General features: G+C 36.8%; 2 protein-coding genes across 2 annotated transcripts; one reads left to right on the top strand and one right to left on the bottom strand.

The window, feature by feature from the left end:
- Positions 1–3,970: 3,970 nt before the first annotated feature.
- Positions 3,971–10,405, top strand: LOC107612820 (pumilio homolog 2). The gene is made up of 9 exons (XM_016314571.3): positions 3,971–5,356; positions 6,199–7,739; positions 7,830–7,971; positions 8,055–8,162; positions 8,280–8,492; positions 8,577–8,687; positions 8,889–9,083; positions 9,615–9,789; positions 9,870–10,405. Exons 1-9 carry the CDS (start codon positions 4,703–4,705, stop codon positions 9,908–9,910), a joined length of 3,180 nt encoding a protein of 1,059 aa, XP_016170057.1. The 5' UTR covers positions 3,971–4,702; the 3' UTR covers positions 9,911–10,405.
- Positions 10,406–10,870: 465 nt separating this feature from the next.
- Positions 10,871–12,476, bottom strand: LOC107614477 (uncharacterized). Its single transcript, XM_016316675.3, has 2 exons — positions 11,411–12,476; positions 10,871–11,310 (listed from the first exon to the last, which is right to left on the bottom strand). The coding sequence occupies exons 1-2, from the start codon at positions 11,768–11,770 to the stop codon at positions 11,140–11,142; spliced, it is 531 nt and encodes a 176-aa protein (XP_016172161.1). The 5' UTR covers positions 11,771–12,476; the 3' UTR covers positions 10,871–11,139.
- Positions 12,477–12,785: the final 309 nt, after the last annotated feature.

Genomic DNA, 12,785 nt, shown 5'->3' with positions numbered 1-12,785 from the left:
TCTCAAGTCTTTGATTTCCTCCGCTCCAATGAACTTAGGTGCCAGCGCTACCCACGTGATATTGGAGTCCGCCGGTAGCTTGGATGACTGAAAGAAACCCAATACTGCTGCTGTGAATTCTGCCCCAATCTCACTCCAGCATCTCTTGATGAAATTCATGTTGTACCCGTCACATCCTGGTGCCTTAGATGATTCACAGTCCCACACAGCCTGTCTGATCTCCTCAGCTGAAGGTAATTCTTCTAAAGTCACAGTATCTTGCTCAGCTATCTTCTCCACCAGACCATCTCTGAACCCCACCATAGGAGAACGTTCTTGATGATATAAATCTTTGTAGAACTCCCTAATAGTAATCTTAATTCTAGCTTGATTCCGGACTCGTCTGCCATTAATCACCAATGCGTCAATCCTATTATTCCGCCTTCTTGCTGATGCTATATTATGGAAATACCTCGTATTTTTGTCCATTTCCTTTGCATGCCTAGACCGAGACATTTGTTTCCAATGTACTTCTTTTCGCACATACCATTTCTCACAACAAGTCACCAACGCCTTTCTTCTAGCCTCCATTGTTCCATCGTACTCCCCATTACTTACCTTATCATCAATTCGCTTGATTTCTTCCTCAAACTTTGCAATCTTCTTATCCATCTCTCCAAAGTTCTCCTTATGCCATCTCCCCAACGGAACTTGCAAATCCCTCAATTTGTCAGTGAACTGTTTGTCCCCCAGGCCTCGCCATTCCTCCTTTACCATTCTGAGAAAACCCTCATGTGTGAACCACGAGTCAAGGCTCCTGAACGGTCTTGGTCCAATCGACAACTTCCTGTCCTCAACTATTATAGGGCAGTGGTCTGACAAACCCCTTGGCCCACCTCGAAGCCTAGTCCCAGGGAACTCTTCTAACCACTCCAAGCTAAGCAGAGCTCTATCTATACGACTGCAAGAACGTCCCCGGAACCATGTAAACTTCCGATCAGTAAGCGGCATATCCACTAAGTTCATATCTTATATCCAATTCTTGAAGTCTTCCGTAGATCGAGTTAAACCAGTAGCACCTTTTCTTTCCTCTTCATGGACAATTTCATTAAAGTCTCCAATAAAGCAGCAAGGAACTTGACATAATCCAGCTATATAACTCAGCTCCTCCCAGACCTGATTCTTTTCATTTCTAGTATGTGCACCATAGACCAGCATAAAAGAACAATTGAATAGACTCTGTACTATTACTCCTTCAACACATAACCACCTCTCCCCCTTATAGCAGTTATTCATTCTGAACACCAAATTATTCCAAATTAGCAGCAATCCACCAGAGGCACCATCAGAAGGTACATATTCCCAGGCTCAAATGATATATACTCTCATACTCAATTAAGATGTTATGGGTTTGAGTCTCCTATCTTTTCAAATTTTTAGTCAATGAGTAATAGTTCAAATGGTATAGTCTTTCTATACTCAATTAAGAAGTTGCGAGTTCGAATCTCCTATCTTTGGTAAAAAAAAAAATGATCATAAAATAAAATTCGTTCTAAGATTAATTTGAGTGAAACGACGTCATTTCATTGAAGATTGAGTCCAATAAGATATTGAGTATTAACTCATAATAAATTAATAAAATTGCCCACTAAATCCCGTTTTTTTTCCTTTTTTAGTTTTCTCAGTCCTTTGAGAAAGATGTAGTATATTATTCTAAAATGTATTAAAATTATTGCTATCAAAAGTTCAATTATCATAAGAAGTGACACCGATCCACTCTACTAACTTGCAAAACAAAAAGGACCAATTTGGTTTCTCTTTATTTTTGGTCGACAAAAGGATGAATTTGGACAAATTCAAGACTTTTTGTCAACAGAAACAATGGTAATCTCCATTTTCTTGCAGAAAAACCCATAACCCTAAAATGGTCCATTTGGCATCACCCCTTTGGGCTATTTGTTTTATTTAGGAAAAACTTTACCGGGATAAATCTTTTAACTTGCTATCCTCATCATTTTTTTTTGACAGAAGCTATCATCATGATTGTACAAAACAAAAGGGGAGCAAAAAAAAGTATATATCGTGCCAAGAATTGATGACTTCTCTTCTTGATGGGTGGCACACAATTTATGATCATTTAACTAGGTGAGTAAAGTTAACCAGATTGCAGTTCATATGATGACGACTGGAGTTAGATCTTTGTAACTTCAAGGTCAATAAATTTGCCTACCTAGAATTAAATTCGAGAACAATTTTGCCTCTGATATTTACTTAGTTAGTAGTAGTTTTAAAATAAAGGAATAGTTCCGTGTGTTAGTTCATCGTTATAATTAATTTATTTAGTATTCATTAATTTTAGTAATAATTAATAAATATTAAATAAAATAAGTTATTCTTTGTTTAATTTATTTCAGTCACTAAAAAAAAAATAAAATAAATTTTAATTTTTTTTTATTAAATATTTTTATACCTAAATAAATAATAACTTGAATATATATATGTTATACTTTTAAAACATACAAAACAACAAATTAAAAAAAAATTATTTAAAAATTAAAAAAATAATTTAAAATAAATTAAGGGCTTGTTTGGGTGAGCTTTTTAAAAAAGATCTTTTTTCGAGTTATCTTTTTTTAAAAGATCTTATAGAGAAGTAAAAGTAATTTTATGTTTGGATATCTCATGTAAAAAGGTCTTTTTATCAATCAATTATGTTTGGGTATAACAATATAAAAGTACTTTTTTGTTTATTTATTATATGAAAAACATCTTTTTTTTAAGGAAAAAAGATCTTTTAAAAAAAGATGTAAATTACAGCTTCTCAAAAAAGATCTTTTTTTGATTTTACTAGTGCTTTTACTTTTACTACTAGAAATTTGCCAAACACGTTAAAAAATAAAAAAAGATCTTTTTTCATTGAAAAAAGATCTTTTTTTAACAAAATAATGGCGCCCAAACATGCACTAAGACTCAATCATTTTTCTTTAATATATAATCTAGAGGAGTATTAAGGGGTCAGCAATTTTTGGTATTTGTAGCCATTAAATAACCATCAATGATGATTTTAATGGTGTGAGATTGGTATGAGATTTCATCCAATGACTCACTTTTCCTTACTGATTACATGCTGGCCAGAATTTGAAAAAGTTACTGGCCCTAAACTTTTCTATATAATCTATATACTATAGATCAATGAGGAAATAAAGATTTTTATTTACTTAACCGTTGTAGTAATTTAGGTTGTGTTTATTTTTTGAAGTTGAGATTGGAACTAAGAATGAGTATTATATTTGATGACTAGAGACTAGAATTAAAATTTTAATACCAAAAAATAAAATTTTAGTCTCTTCAATACTTTTAGATAGTGAAAATACACGAAATATTATTATATTAATATTAAGAAATTTTAAAAAATATAGACTAAAATTTTAATAATACTTCTTTTAAAAAATACTCTCATTTAATTTTTTAAATTCTAAATCTACTCCTTGTTATCATATTTATCTTAAACTAAATACGATATTGAGATATAATTAATATATTTTATAGCGAATATAGTACAATGTATTATTAATATTGTATTAATGATAGGACTAATAATGTCATAGATAACTTAGACATCGACTAAAGTGATAAAGTCCTCTTGGCTTTTGAAATTGACTTCATACATCAAGATTGTCCATAAAAAAAAAATATTAATACACAAAATCAATCTCAAAAATCACTTAAAAACTTTAGTCCTTAGACATATAAAGGTCATGCATCATAAAACCTGCGTATAAAAATAAGCTCAAGGAACGTCATTCTCATTCCTTCTCAAGTAAGATAATAATTTTCTTCTTCATCATATGTTATTTAAATACAAATTATTAAATGTTCCACTATCATTATACATTACATAAATGAAATAAAATGGTTAATATAGTAAAGGAAATGAGTAGTGATAGTGTATATATAGTTGTATAGTTTACTAAGTGAGTAGATAACGGTAACAGCAGAAAGTTTGGGGAGCAGTTTAAAGGTAGAAGGAAGTAGAAGAAGTAGAATCCCCAAAAAAGAGAGTGAAGTTAGTTTTCTGAAACCGAAAGTGTGGGAAGTTGAAGAAATTTAACTGGTGCGAATTTTACTGTACTTTCCCTTATTTTACTCAACCAGCGAATCTATTTACACTACGTGTCACCCCCAAACAGATTCTGCTTTTCTGCTCTCTCTGCTCTCTGCATTAATACCCCGCTTTACCACCAAATTCTATTTAATCACTTCCTCCAAAACAAAACCCTAAGGGTTCTTGTAAGAGCCAATCGCCGCCGGATTCACCTCTCTTTCTCTTTCATTTCTAACTCTGCTTTCTCCTTTCCCCATTTCCCCCACGTTTATTTTCTCTTCCTTCGTATATTAGGGATGAATTTCCTTGTCAGTGATCATGGCAACCAGCTTCAATTTAATTCCGCAACATCGTTTTCTGATTGATTGAGAGCTTCAGCTCCATGAATGACTCTGTTGCAATTTTCGTTTAGTTTGTTAGATTTTATCTTTTATTTTATTTTATTTTATTTGCATATTTGCTTTTCGAGTTAGCAGCAGTTACAAGCTCACTCCTCGAGTTGTAAATATGGGGGATTATCGTTTTGATGAGGAAAGTTAGATTTTTTATCAGGTTTCTAGCTTTGTTGGGGTTGGTTGGTTGAGGGATTTCCATGATCAGTTTTGGTTGTTGAAGAAAATGTTATCCGAATTCGGAAGGAGGCAGATGCTTGGTGGTAACGAGGGTTCCTTTGGAGATGAATTGGAAAAGGAGATTGGGATGTGCCTTCGTGAGCAACGAAGGCAAGAGGCTGATGATCTTGAAAGGGAACTCAATATATATAGAAGTGGATCAGCGCCTCCAACTGTTGAGGGTTCTTTGAGTGCAGTTGGAGGGTTATTTGGTGGTAATGGCGCAGGTGCAGGAGCGGGTGAAGCTTCTGCTGCTGCCTTTTCGGAGTTTTCCAGGACTAAGAATGGCAATGGTTTTGCTTCTGAGGAAGAGATGAGGTCTGATCCTGCTTATCTATCGTACTATTACTCGAATGTTAATTTGAATCCTCGACTTCCGCCTCCTTTGATGTCCAAGGAGGATTGGAGGTTCACACAGAGGCTAAAAAGTGGAGCTTCGGCTCTGGGAGGAATTGGAGATAGGAGGAAAGTGAGCAGGACTGATGATAATGGTGGTAGATCTTTGCTTGCAACACCACCGGGTTTTAACTTAAGGAAACAAGAAAATGAGGTGGATAACGAAAAAATGAGAGGCTCTTCTGAGTGGGGTGGTGATGGACTCATTGGTTTGCCTGGCCTGGGACTTGGGACCAAACAAAAGAGCCTTGCAGAAATTTTTCAGGTAGCTTCCATTCATCTTGCTCTATCTTCTCAACTCCTTGACTCATATTTGTTTATTGTTTTATATATTCCGGTCATGTGTCATTTTGTTTTTACACTTATGATCGTCTACACATCTCATAGAACCTTCATTTTGTCATGATGTTAAATCAGTTTGTGTATTAGTTTCCCCCATTAGCAAGCTGTTATTTTTCTGTTATTTCTGTTTCTGATCAGACTGACCTTCTATATGAGGGCCCTTGATTTTGATTCATTAATAAAGTGTAAATATTTGGTTTCATTCTAGCTGCAAGACTCAACTTGGACAATCAAGTTTTTCCTTGATAGATTTTGTAAAAACTCTGATATCAGTTATACTATGTATTTGGTTAAGAATTTAAGTCTGATTCATTTAAACGCAAAAGTTCTCGGTGCGCTTCTGCAATGTTATTTATAGTGTTTGTGGTGTCCAAGATGGCAGCATGACATACTGTCTGAACTTCAAAAAAAAAAACATTTTGTTTTTGTTCCAGTTCTACTGATGTTCTGTTCCCCTTTGTTTGTGCACAAGTTGTGGGCATGCACTAAATTCACATTGGTACTGATAGTTCTTTCCCTTGCTTTATATAGTTTATTGGCTACGTTTAGGTCAAAATATTTTGGGCACATTAAATTTGTTAGACCTCATACAGGTTGAATAAAATGAGTTAATGCCATTTTGTCGGTAATCATTCACACTCAACCGTCACAAAGAAATTATCTTTTTGACATATGTGTAATGTGTGTGTATGATTTGATATGTTCTATTTTGTTCCAGCACACTTATTTCTTCTACTTGGTCATTTATGGTTTGTAATTCTCCAGGATGATATGGGGCGCAGCACACCCGTTAGTGGCTTTCCTTCTCGTCCAGCCAGCCGTAATGCATATGATGAGAATGCTGATACCATAAGTGCTGCTGAAGCAGAACTTGCTCATTTACGGCGTGATTCTTCTGCCGCTGATGCTTTAAGATCTGGATCAAATCTTCAGGGGTCATCTTCAGTCCAAAATATTGGCTCTCAATCTTCGTATACTTATGCTGCTGCACTAGGTTCTTCCATGTCACGAAGCACTACTCCTGATCCGCAGCATCTAGCTAGGGCTCCCAGTCCATGCCCCACGCCTATCGGTGGTGGGAGAGTTGCTGCCGCTGAGAAGAGAGGCATTACAAGTCCTGATGCATATAATGGTGTTACCACTGGGAGTGAGTCTGCTGATATTGTGGCAGCACTATCTGGCATGAACTTGTCGGCAGATGATGTGCTAGATGGTGATAACCATTTCCAATCACAAGTTGAGTCAGAGGTTGATAATCATCGTAGATATCTTTTCGGTATGCAAGGTGGCCAGGATCATGGCAAGCAGCATGCATATTTAAAAAAGTCTGAATCTGGGCACTTGCAGAAATCATCCTACCCTGAGTCAGTTAAGAGCAGTGTGACTGGATCAGACATCAACAATCTGGCCTTCGATAGACATATTGATCAACAGAAATCTGGTGTTCCTTCCAATAAGTCTTATTTCAAGGGATCACCTACTTCTCCTTTTAGTTCTGGTGGTGGTATGCCAGTTCAATACCAGCCCTTGGATGGTACAAATCCATCATTTACCAACTACGGCATGAGTGGGTATGCTGGAAATCCTGCACTAGCTTCCTTGATGGCTAATCAACTTGGAACTGCTAATCTGCCACCCCTTCTTGAAAACGTTGCTGCAGCTTCAGCAATGGGATCCCCTGGATTGGACTCGAGAGTTCTTGGAGGTGGTTTGCCTTCTGGAGTTGCCTCCCCAGCTGATATGCATAGTCATGGTCGGCTTGCAAATCAAATTGCTGGTGGTGCTCTTCAGTCTCCTTTCATTGATCCCGGGTATCTTCAGTACATGAGGACCTCTGATTATGCGGCAGCACAACTTGCTGCTCTTAATGACCCATCTATGGACAGGAACTACTTAGGTAACTCTTACGTGAATATGCTGGAGCTTCAGAAAGCTTATCTTGGGACGGTGCTTTCTCCTCAGAAGTCGCAATATAATGTTCCACTAGGTGGCAAGTCTGGTGGTTCCAATCATCATGGTTACTATGGAAATTCTCCATATGGTGTCGGCTTGTCTTACCCTGGAAGTCCACTGGCAAATTCTTTATCCAATTCTCCTGCCGGATCTGGCAGTCCTATTAGACACAATGACCTGAATATGCGTTTTGCATCTGGAATAAGGAATTTAACAGGGGTCATGGGAGGTTGGCATCTGGATGCTGGAAACGTGGATGAAGGCATTGCTTCTTCTCTGTTGGAAGAGTTTAAAAGCAATAAAACCAAGTGTTTTGAGCTTGCTGAAATTGCTGGTCATGTCGTTGACTTCAGGTATGTTCTTTTTATGTTAATTTTTATCGTTTGTAATTTTGTTTTGACCTTCTGAAGAATTTCATTTAATGAATTTGCTCTAATGGACAGTGCTGATCAATATGGGAGCCGATTTATTCAACAAAAGCTTGAAACAGCTACTGCGGAAGAAAAAAACATGGTTTATCAGGAAATCATGCCACAAGCTGTTACTTTGATGACTGATGTCTTTGGTAACTATGTTGTTCAAAAGGTAACTATTACCCTCTATATTTTCTCTGGACACTCGGATTGATTCTTTTTCTGATCTTGTGAGTGACCATTGATATGTTGCAGTTTTTTGAGCATGGACTTGCATCCCAGAGAAGGGAATTGGCCAACAAGCTTTTTGGTAATGTTCTGAATCTCAGCCTTCAAATGTATGGTTGTCGTGTCATCCAAAAGGTATTAGCAAATTTAGTGCCATTAGCTGATATTTCTATTTGTGGCTCTGTTTTCTTGGTATTATGTATGTTAATCTTTTTCCCGTTTGGCTTTTGTGCTTTATGTATCCTGCCTTAGGCTATCGAGGTTGTTGATTTAGACCAAAAGATAAAGATGGTTCAAGAGCTTGATGGTAATGTTATGCGCTGTGTTCGAGATCAAAATGGTAACCATGTCATTCAGAAGTGTATAGAATGTGTCCCTGAGGATGCAATCAACTTTATTGTCTCAACTTTTTTTGGCCAAGTTGTGACGTTATCAACCCACCCATATGGTTGCCGGGTGATACAGGTAGGATTTCTTGGCCGCTAGTGTTACTCCTTTCTTTAAGCCCTTAAGATCATTGAACGGTGAATTATATCTTTCACGTGGCAGAGAGTACTGGAGCACTGCAATGACCCTAATACACAACAGAAAGTTATGGATGAGATTTTAGGTGCTGTTAGCATGTTAGCGCAAGATCAGTATGGAAACTACGTCGTCCAGGTTTATTATTTATTCTAATTACTTAGAATTTGGGCCTCCTTTTGCTACAGTCATTGATGGATCTTTGGCATGTTGCCTTCTAGTCCCTACTCCACCATTATTCTGTGTTCAACTGTTTTAATACTTGAAATTATATTCACGTATCATGTCATCCATACCTGTCAGTTAATCTCTTTTTTGTTTCATCTTCTCTTAAAACAGCATGTACTGGAACATGGGAAGCCTGATGAGCGTTCAGCCATTATAAAGGAATTAGCAGGCAAAATAGTTCAAATGAGTCAACAGAAGTTTGCCTCTAACGTTGTCGAAAAATGTTTGACCTTTGGAGGTCCTTCTGAGCGCCAATTACTTGTGAATGAGATGCTTGGAACCACGGATGAAAATGAGCCTCTTCAGGTTTGTTTTAAATTTTAGTTCCGATTCTGATTCTAGAGTTCCCTTTGTTTGAAGCAAGTTGCATATGATGAGATGCGTGTTTTGTTGGTAACTTCATTACTGAGGGATGGAGATGTGTTGCTCGCTTAATCGAGTTTGCTTAAATGTGATGTTAGTCGTGTTGAGGAAAGTTCAAATTATGTTCTGTTAAGATCGTGAGGGAGGCTGGTCTGTCGAATATCTTTGATTATTTATCCATCCAATTGGGTCCGACCTAGTAGGACAAGCTTTTTGTTGTTGTTGTTGTTGTTGTTGTTGTTGTTGTAGTATCCGCTTTTGCCTTTCAGTATCGTTGATCTGAGTCTAATTTAAATGTTTTGGCATGGGAATTTCTTTTAAAAATAAATTTTCACAATGGATTGAATGTTACGTTGTTTGAACAGAATAACGAGCCTTCACATTTTTGGTATTGGAACTTTGATCACAAAAAGTGTTATTCTATGTTGCCGTTCTTGATGCGGATATAATCTTATTTCTTTTTGTATAATACAGGCAATGATGAAAGATCAATTTGCAAATTATGTCGTGCAAAAGGTGCTCGAGACTTGTGATGACCAACAGCGTGAGCTAATCCTTTCACGAATTAAAGTCCATTTAAATGCACTGAAGAAGTACACCTATGGAAAGCATATTGTTGCCCGTGTAGAGAAACTTGTTGCTGCCGGAGGTACGTAATCCTTGAACTTTCCATGTTGAGTTTTCATATGCATGTAAGCATGCCAAATGGGGTCTTTTGGTTTCTTGCAGAAAGGAGAATTGCTGCACAGTCTCCTCATCCTGCTGCTTAGTTGGGCGTAGAACAAGTATGTTGTTTGTACAGCTAACTGAGACTAGTGTGAGCTGCTTCTATTTTCTCTCACATTTTCTACCTGCATCCAGAGGGTATGGTTGCCTCTGTCTATCTGAGATGGGTAGTAGCCTATTAAAAAATAAAATTCTCGGTTGTAATGAACTGTACATTTTGTAGTTCTAAGTTTATACGTAGAATTTAAGTGCGTTGGAGTATCAGGTATGTGCAAGGCTTGGTGCGCGCACACACCTGATGCTCATGCAGAGGAGATAAAATGACAATACAAGCCAGCCAGCAAGTTAAGGATGATGTAAATTCTATAAAATGGTGAGGGTAGTTTTTACAAGTTGGCGCGATGCGACTGTACAAATATGTTGCCATGTGAAGAGCTGTTAAATGTTTTAGGTTGAGGGCAGGATTTTTTTATTCCCCTTCATGTATGGTTATTCACTGACTGTTTATTCCCCAATTTTCAAGTTTATTTCTATCATCATATGTTCTGTGTTGTGATACTGCCTTTATGATGCTGAGATTCTTGTCATCCTTGAGTTTGAATCTATATATGGATGGATTATGCAAACCGGCTCAAGTGAAATATGTAGGGTTTTAATTTGATCAGGTTTGGAATAGAGTTCTAGTCACCTTTCAAAGATTTAGACTTCCTTTAAGTAGCAACTAATTTCCTTAATAGGAAAATGAAAACACCATCTTTGTTCTTTTTCTTTTTCTCTAAATCACCAGATTCAACTGTAATTAATTTTTGCTCAAATCCAGTTTACAAATTTATAGACCTATAATAATGATATTTTTACCATTAGAAGTGTAAATCAATCCTAATTTTGCTTTAAAATAAATAAATAAATATGCCTAGCAATACCTCTTGAACAGATTAATAAACTTCATGTCTAAATGAGCAACAATACCAACTTCTTATGCTTTGATGGTTGACCCAGGACAAGATAAAAGAAAACTCTTCCCGTTTCTAAAATGAAAGTGAAACTTGAAACATTCATTTTGTTATATGAAAACAACTCATCCATGACATGATACACCCGAGTTGAAAATAAAACCGGATGTTGGAAAGGCATTTATAAGGACTCTTATCCAAGCAAAGCTAGTTCTCTCTGCATTTGAAACTTGATATATCAACATTTTCATTTTTCAGTGTGAAAGGCTAAGTAATTTGGTAATTCATAAAAAGTACAAAAAAAGGTTCATGATTGGACCCTAATCATCATCTTCATCTTCATCAATCTTCTGTCCAAATCCTCTAGGCCCGGCTCTGGATCTCACCACCTTCTTCTTCTTCTTCTTCCCACTTTTGTTAGCCGCTTCTTCCTTCTCAAACTTGTCCTTCTCTCTTTTCTGCAAGAAATCCGTCACTGCCAAATAGATAACCTGCCATATATACAGAGAGACCTCTCATAATCTGAGAAACCCAAGACAAGAAAGAACATCACAACACTAAAGCTAGAAACTTTGCGTACGGTTCTAATACCCCAATAGTAAGTATTGATAGCCCAATGAAAGCAATGAAGAGAAGTGCTGAAATAACTGTGGACACCCCATCATCATTGCTGGAGACCAATTCCTTGGCAGCATCAACCGCAGTTGAATCCGAAGGTACAATATCTTCAGCACCAGCAGAAAGAGTAGTTGGCCTAACTCTACTACTTCTGTGAGAGATTAGAATTGGTGGGTCGTGAAAAATGATGAATCTTTTTGTTTGGATAAGGTTGTGTGAGACAGGTGTTAGAGACAATGGAAGGGACCTAGTTCTAGTTGGAAGAAACAAGTAGGAGTTGGAGTGAAAACTAGAAGAGAGTAAGCATGCAATCTGTGATGATGAGGTAGCCATGGTTCATCTACTTCCAACTCCAATCACTTCCCAAAGTTTCTCTCTCCAACAACTTGGGGACTACACAGGAATAACGGAAGTTGCTGTCTGAAATTTGGGTCTTGGGCTTCGTTTTGCCCAAACTATAAGGCCTGTCAGACTCAGAAGGCTTCGCACTTCAGGGTCAAAAACGTAAAAGACTTTAATGAGATGAATATCGATTATTGAATATTGGATAATGGATTCCAATCCCATCATAGTCAATTAGTCATACTACAGCATCTCGGACACGCATCAATTTACGATTTTGCACTTGCAACTTTCACCCTATTCTTATCCAGAAAAAAGATCTCAAAACCAGTATCTTATAACGTTTTTCACACAATACAACTTGATGTATCTCGAGTCTTTCCTTCCTTGGAATCGTGTCATTACTTTGATTTTATATTGTTGCTTCACAATCACGTGACTAAGAAGAAGAGACTAGAACCTAAGGAAAACCAATTGTATTTATTTTCTAGATTTTTCTATGAAAATTACTCCTTATTTAAACATTATAAAAGGTAATACAAATAGTATAGTTGGTGGTAGTGAAGGCGGTGCTAGGATTCTCCGCCGCAGGATTTGATGGGTTGATGGGAGAAGACGGAGGTTTGTGAGTTAGCCAATAAGAATATTGCAAAGGATAGCGTCCCAAATCGTCCACGTCAATTGGTTCATCCCTTCCAGCTGTATAACAAATCCCAACATATATATATTTTTTAATAAATCAATTTCTCCTTTTGTCCCTTTCAATTCACATCCATCAATTCGGGTGTTCGCGGTGCGATTTAGATTCGTTTTGAGTCAAAAATCTATCGGATTCGAATACTAATTTTACTTGTGATACGGTTTGAATGGGATGTTTTTAAAAAAAAAAATTCGATTCGATCCGATCCAATTTCTAGCAGTTTGAATTTTTTTTGGTGACTACTAGCAGTTTCGATTAGATTGGAATTGCGGTTTTATAAATTAAAAAATTAAATACATATAACAA

The sequence above is a fragment of the Arachis ipaensis genome, chromosome B8 (assembly GCF_059453495.1).
Source record: "Arachis ipaensis isolate K30076 ecotype BB chromosome B8, ASM5945349v1, whole genome shotgun sequence".
NCBI lineage: Eukaryota > Viridiplantae > Streptophyta > Magnoliopsida > Fabales > Fabaceae > Arachis > Arachis ipaensis.
This window is presented reverse-complemented; position numbering and strand designations above follow the sequence as displayed.

What these genes read in the sequence shown, in the direction of transcription:
- LOC107612820 (XM_016314571.3), top strand. Translation starts at nt 4,703, where the DNA reads ATGTTATCCGAATTCGGAAGGAGGCAGATGCTTGGTGGTAACGAGGGT. An exon ending in ATGAAAATGAGCCTCTTCAG is followed by an intron (nt 9,084 to 9,614) that starts GTTTGTTTTAAA and finishes TGTATAATACAG; the next exon opens with GCAATGATGAAAGATCAATT. An exon ending in GAAACTTGTTGCTGCCGGAG is followed by an intron (nt 9,790 to 9,869) that starts GTACGTAATCCT and finishes GGTTTCTTGCAG; the next exon opens with AAAGGAGAATTGCTGCACAG.
- LOC107614477 (XM_016316675.3), bottom strand. Translation starts at nt 11,770, where the DNA reads ATGGCTACCTCATCATCACAGATTGCATGCTTACTCTCTTCTAGTTTT. An exon ending in TATCAATACTTACTATTGGG is followed by an intron (nt 11,311 to 11,410) that starts GTATTAGAACCG and finishes TATATATGGCAG; the next exon opens with GTTATCTATTTGGCAGTGAC.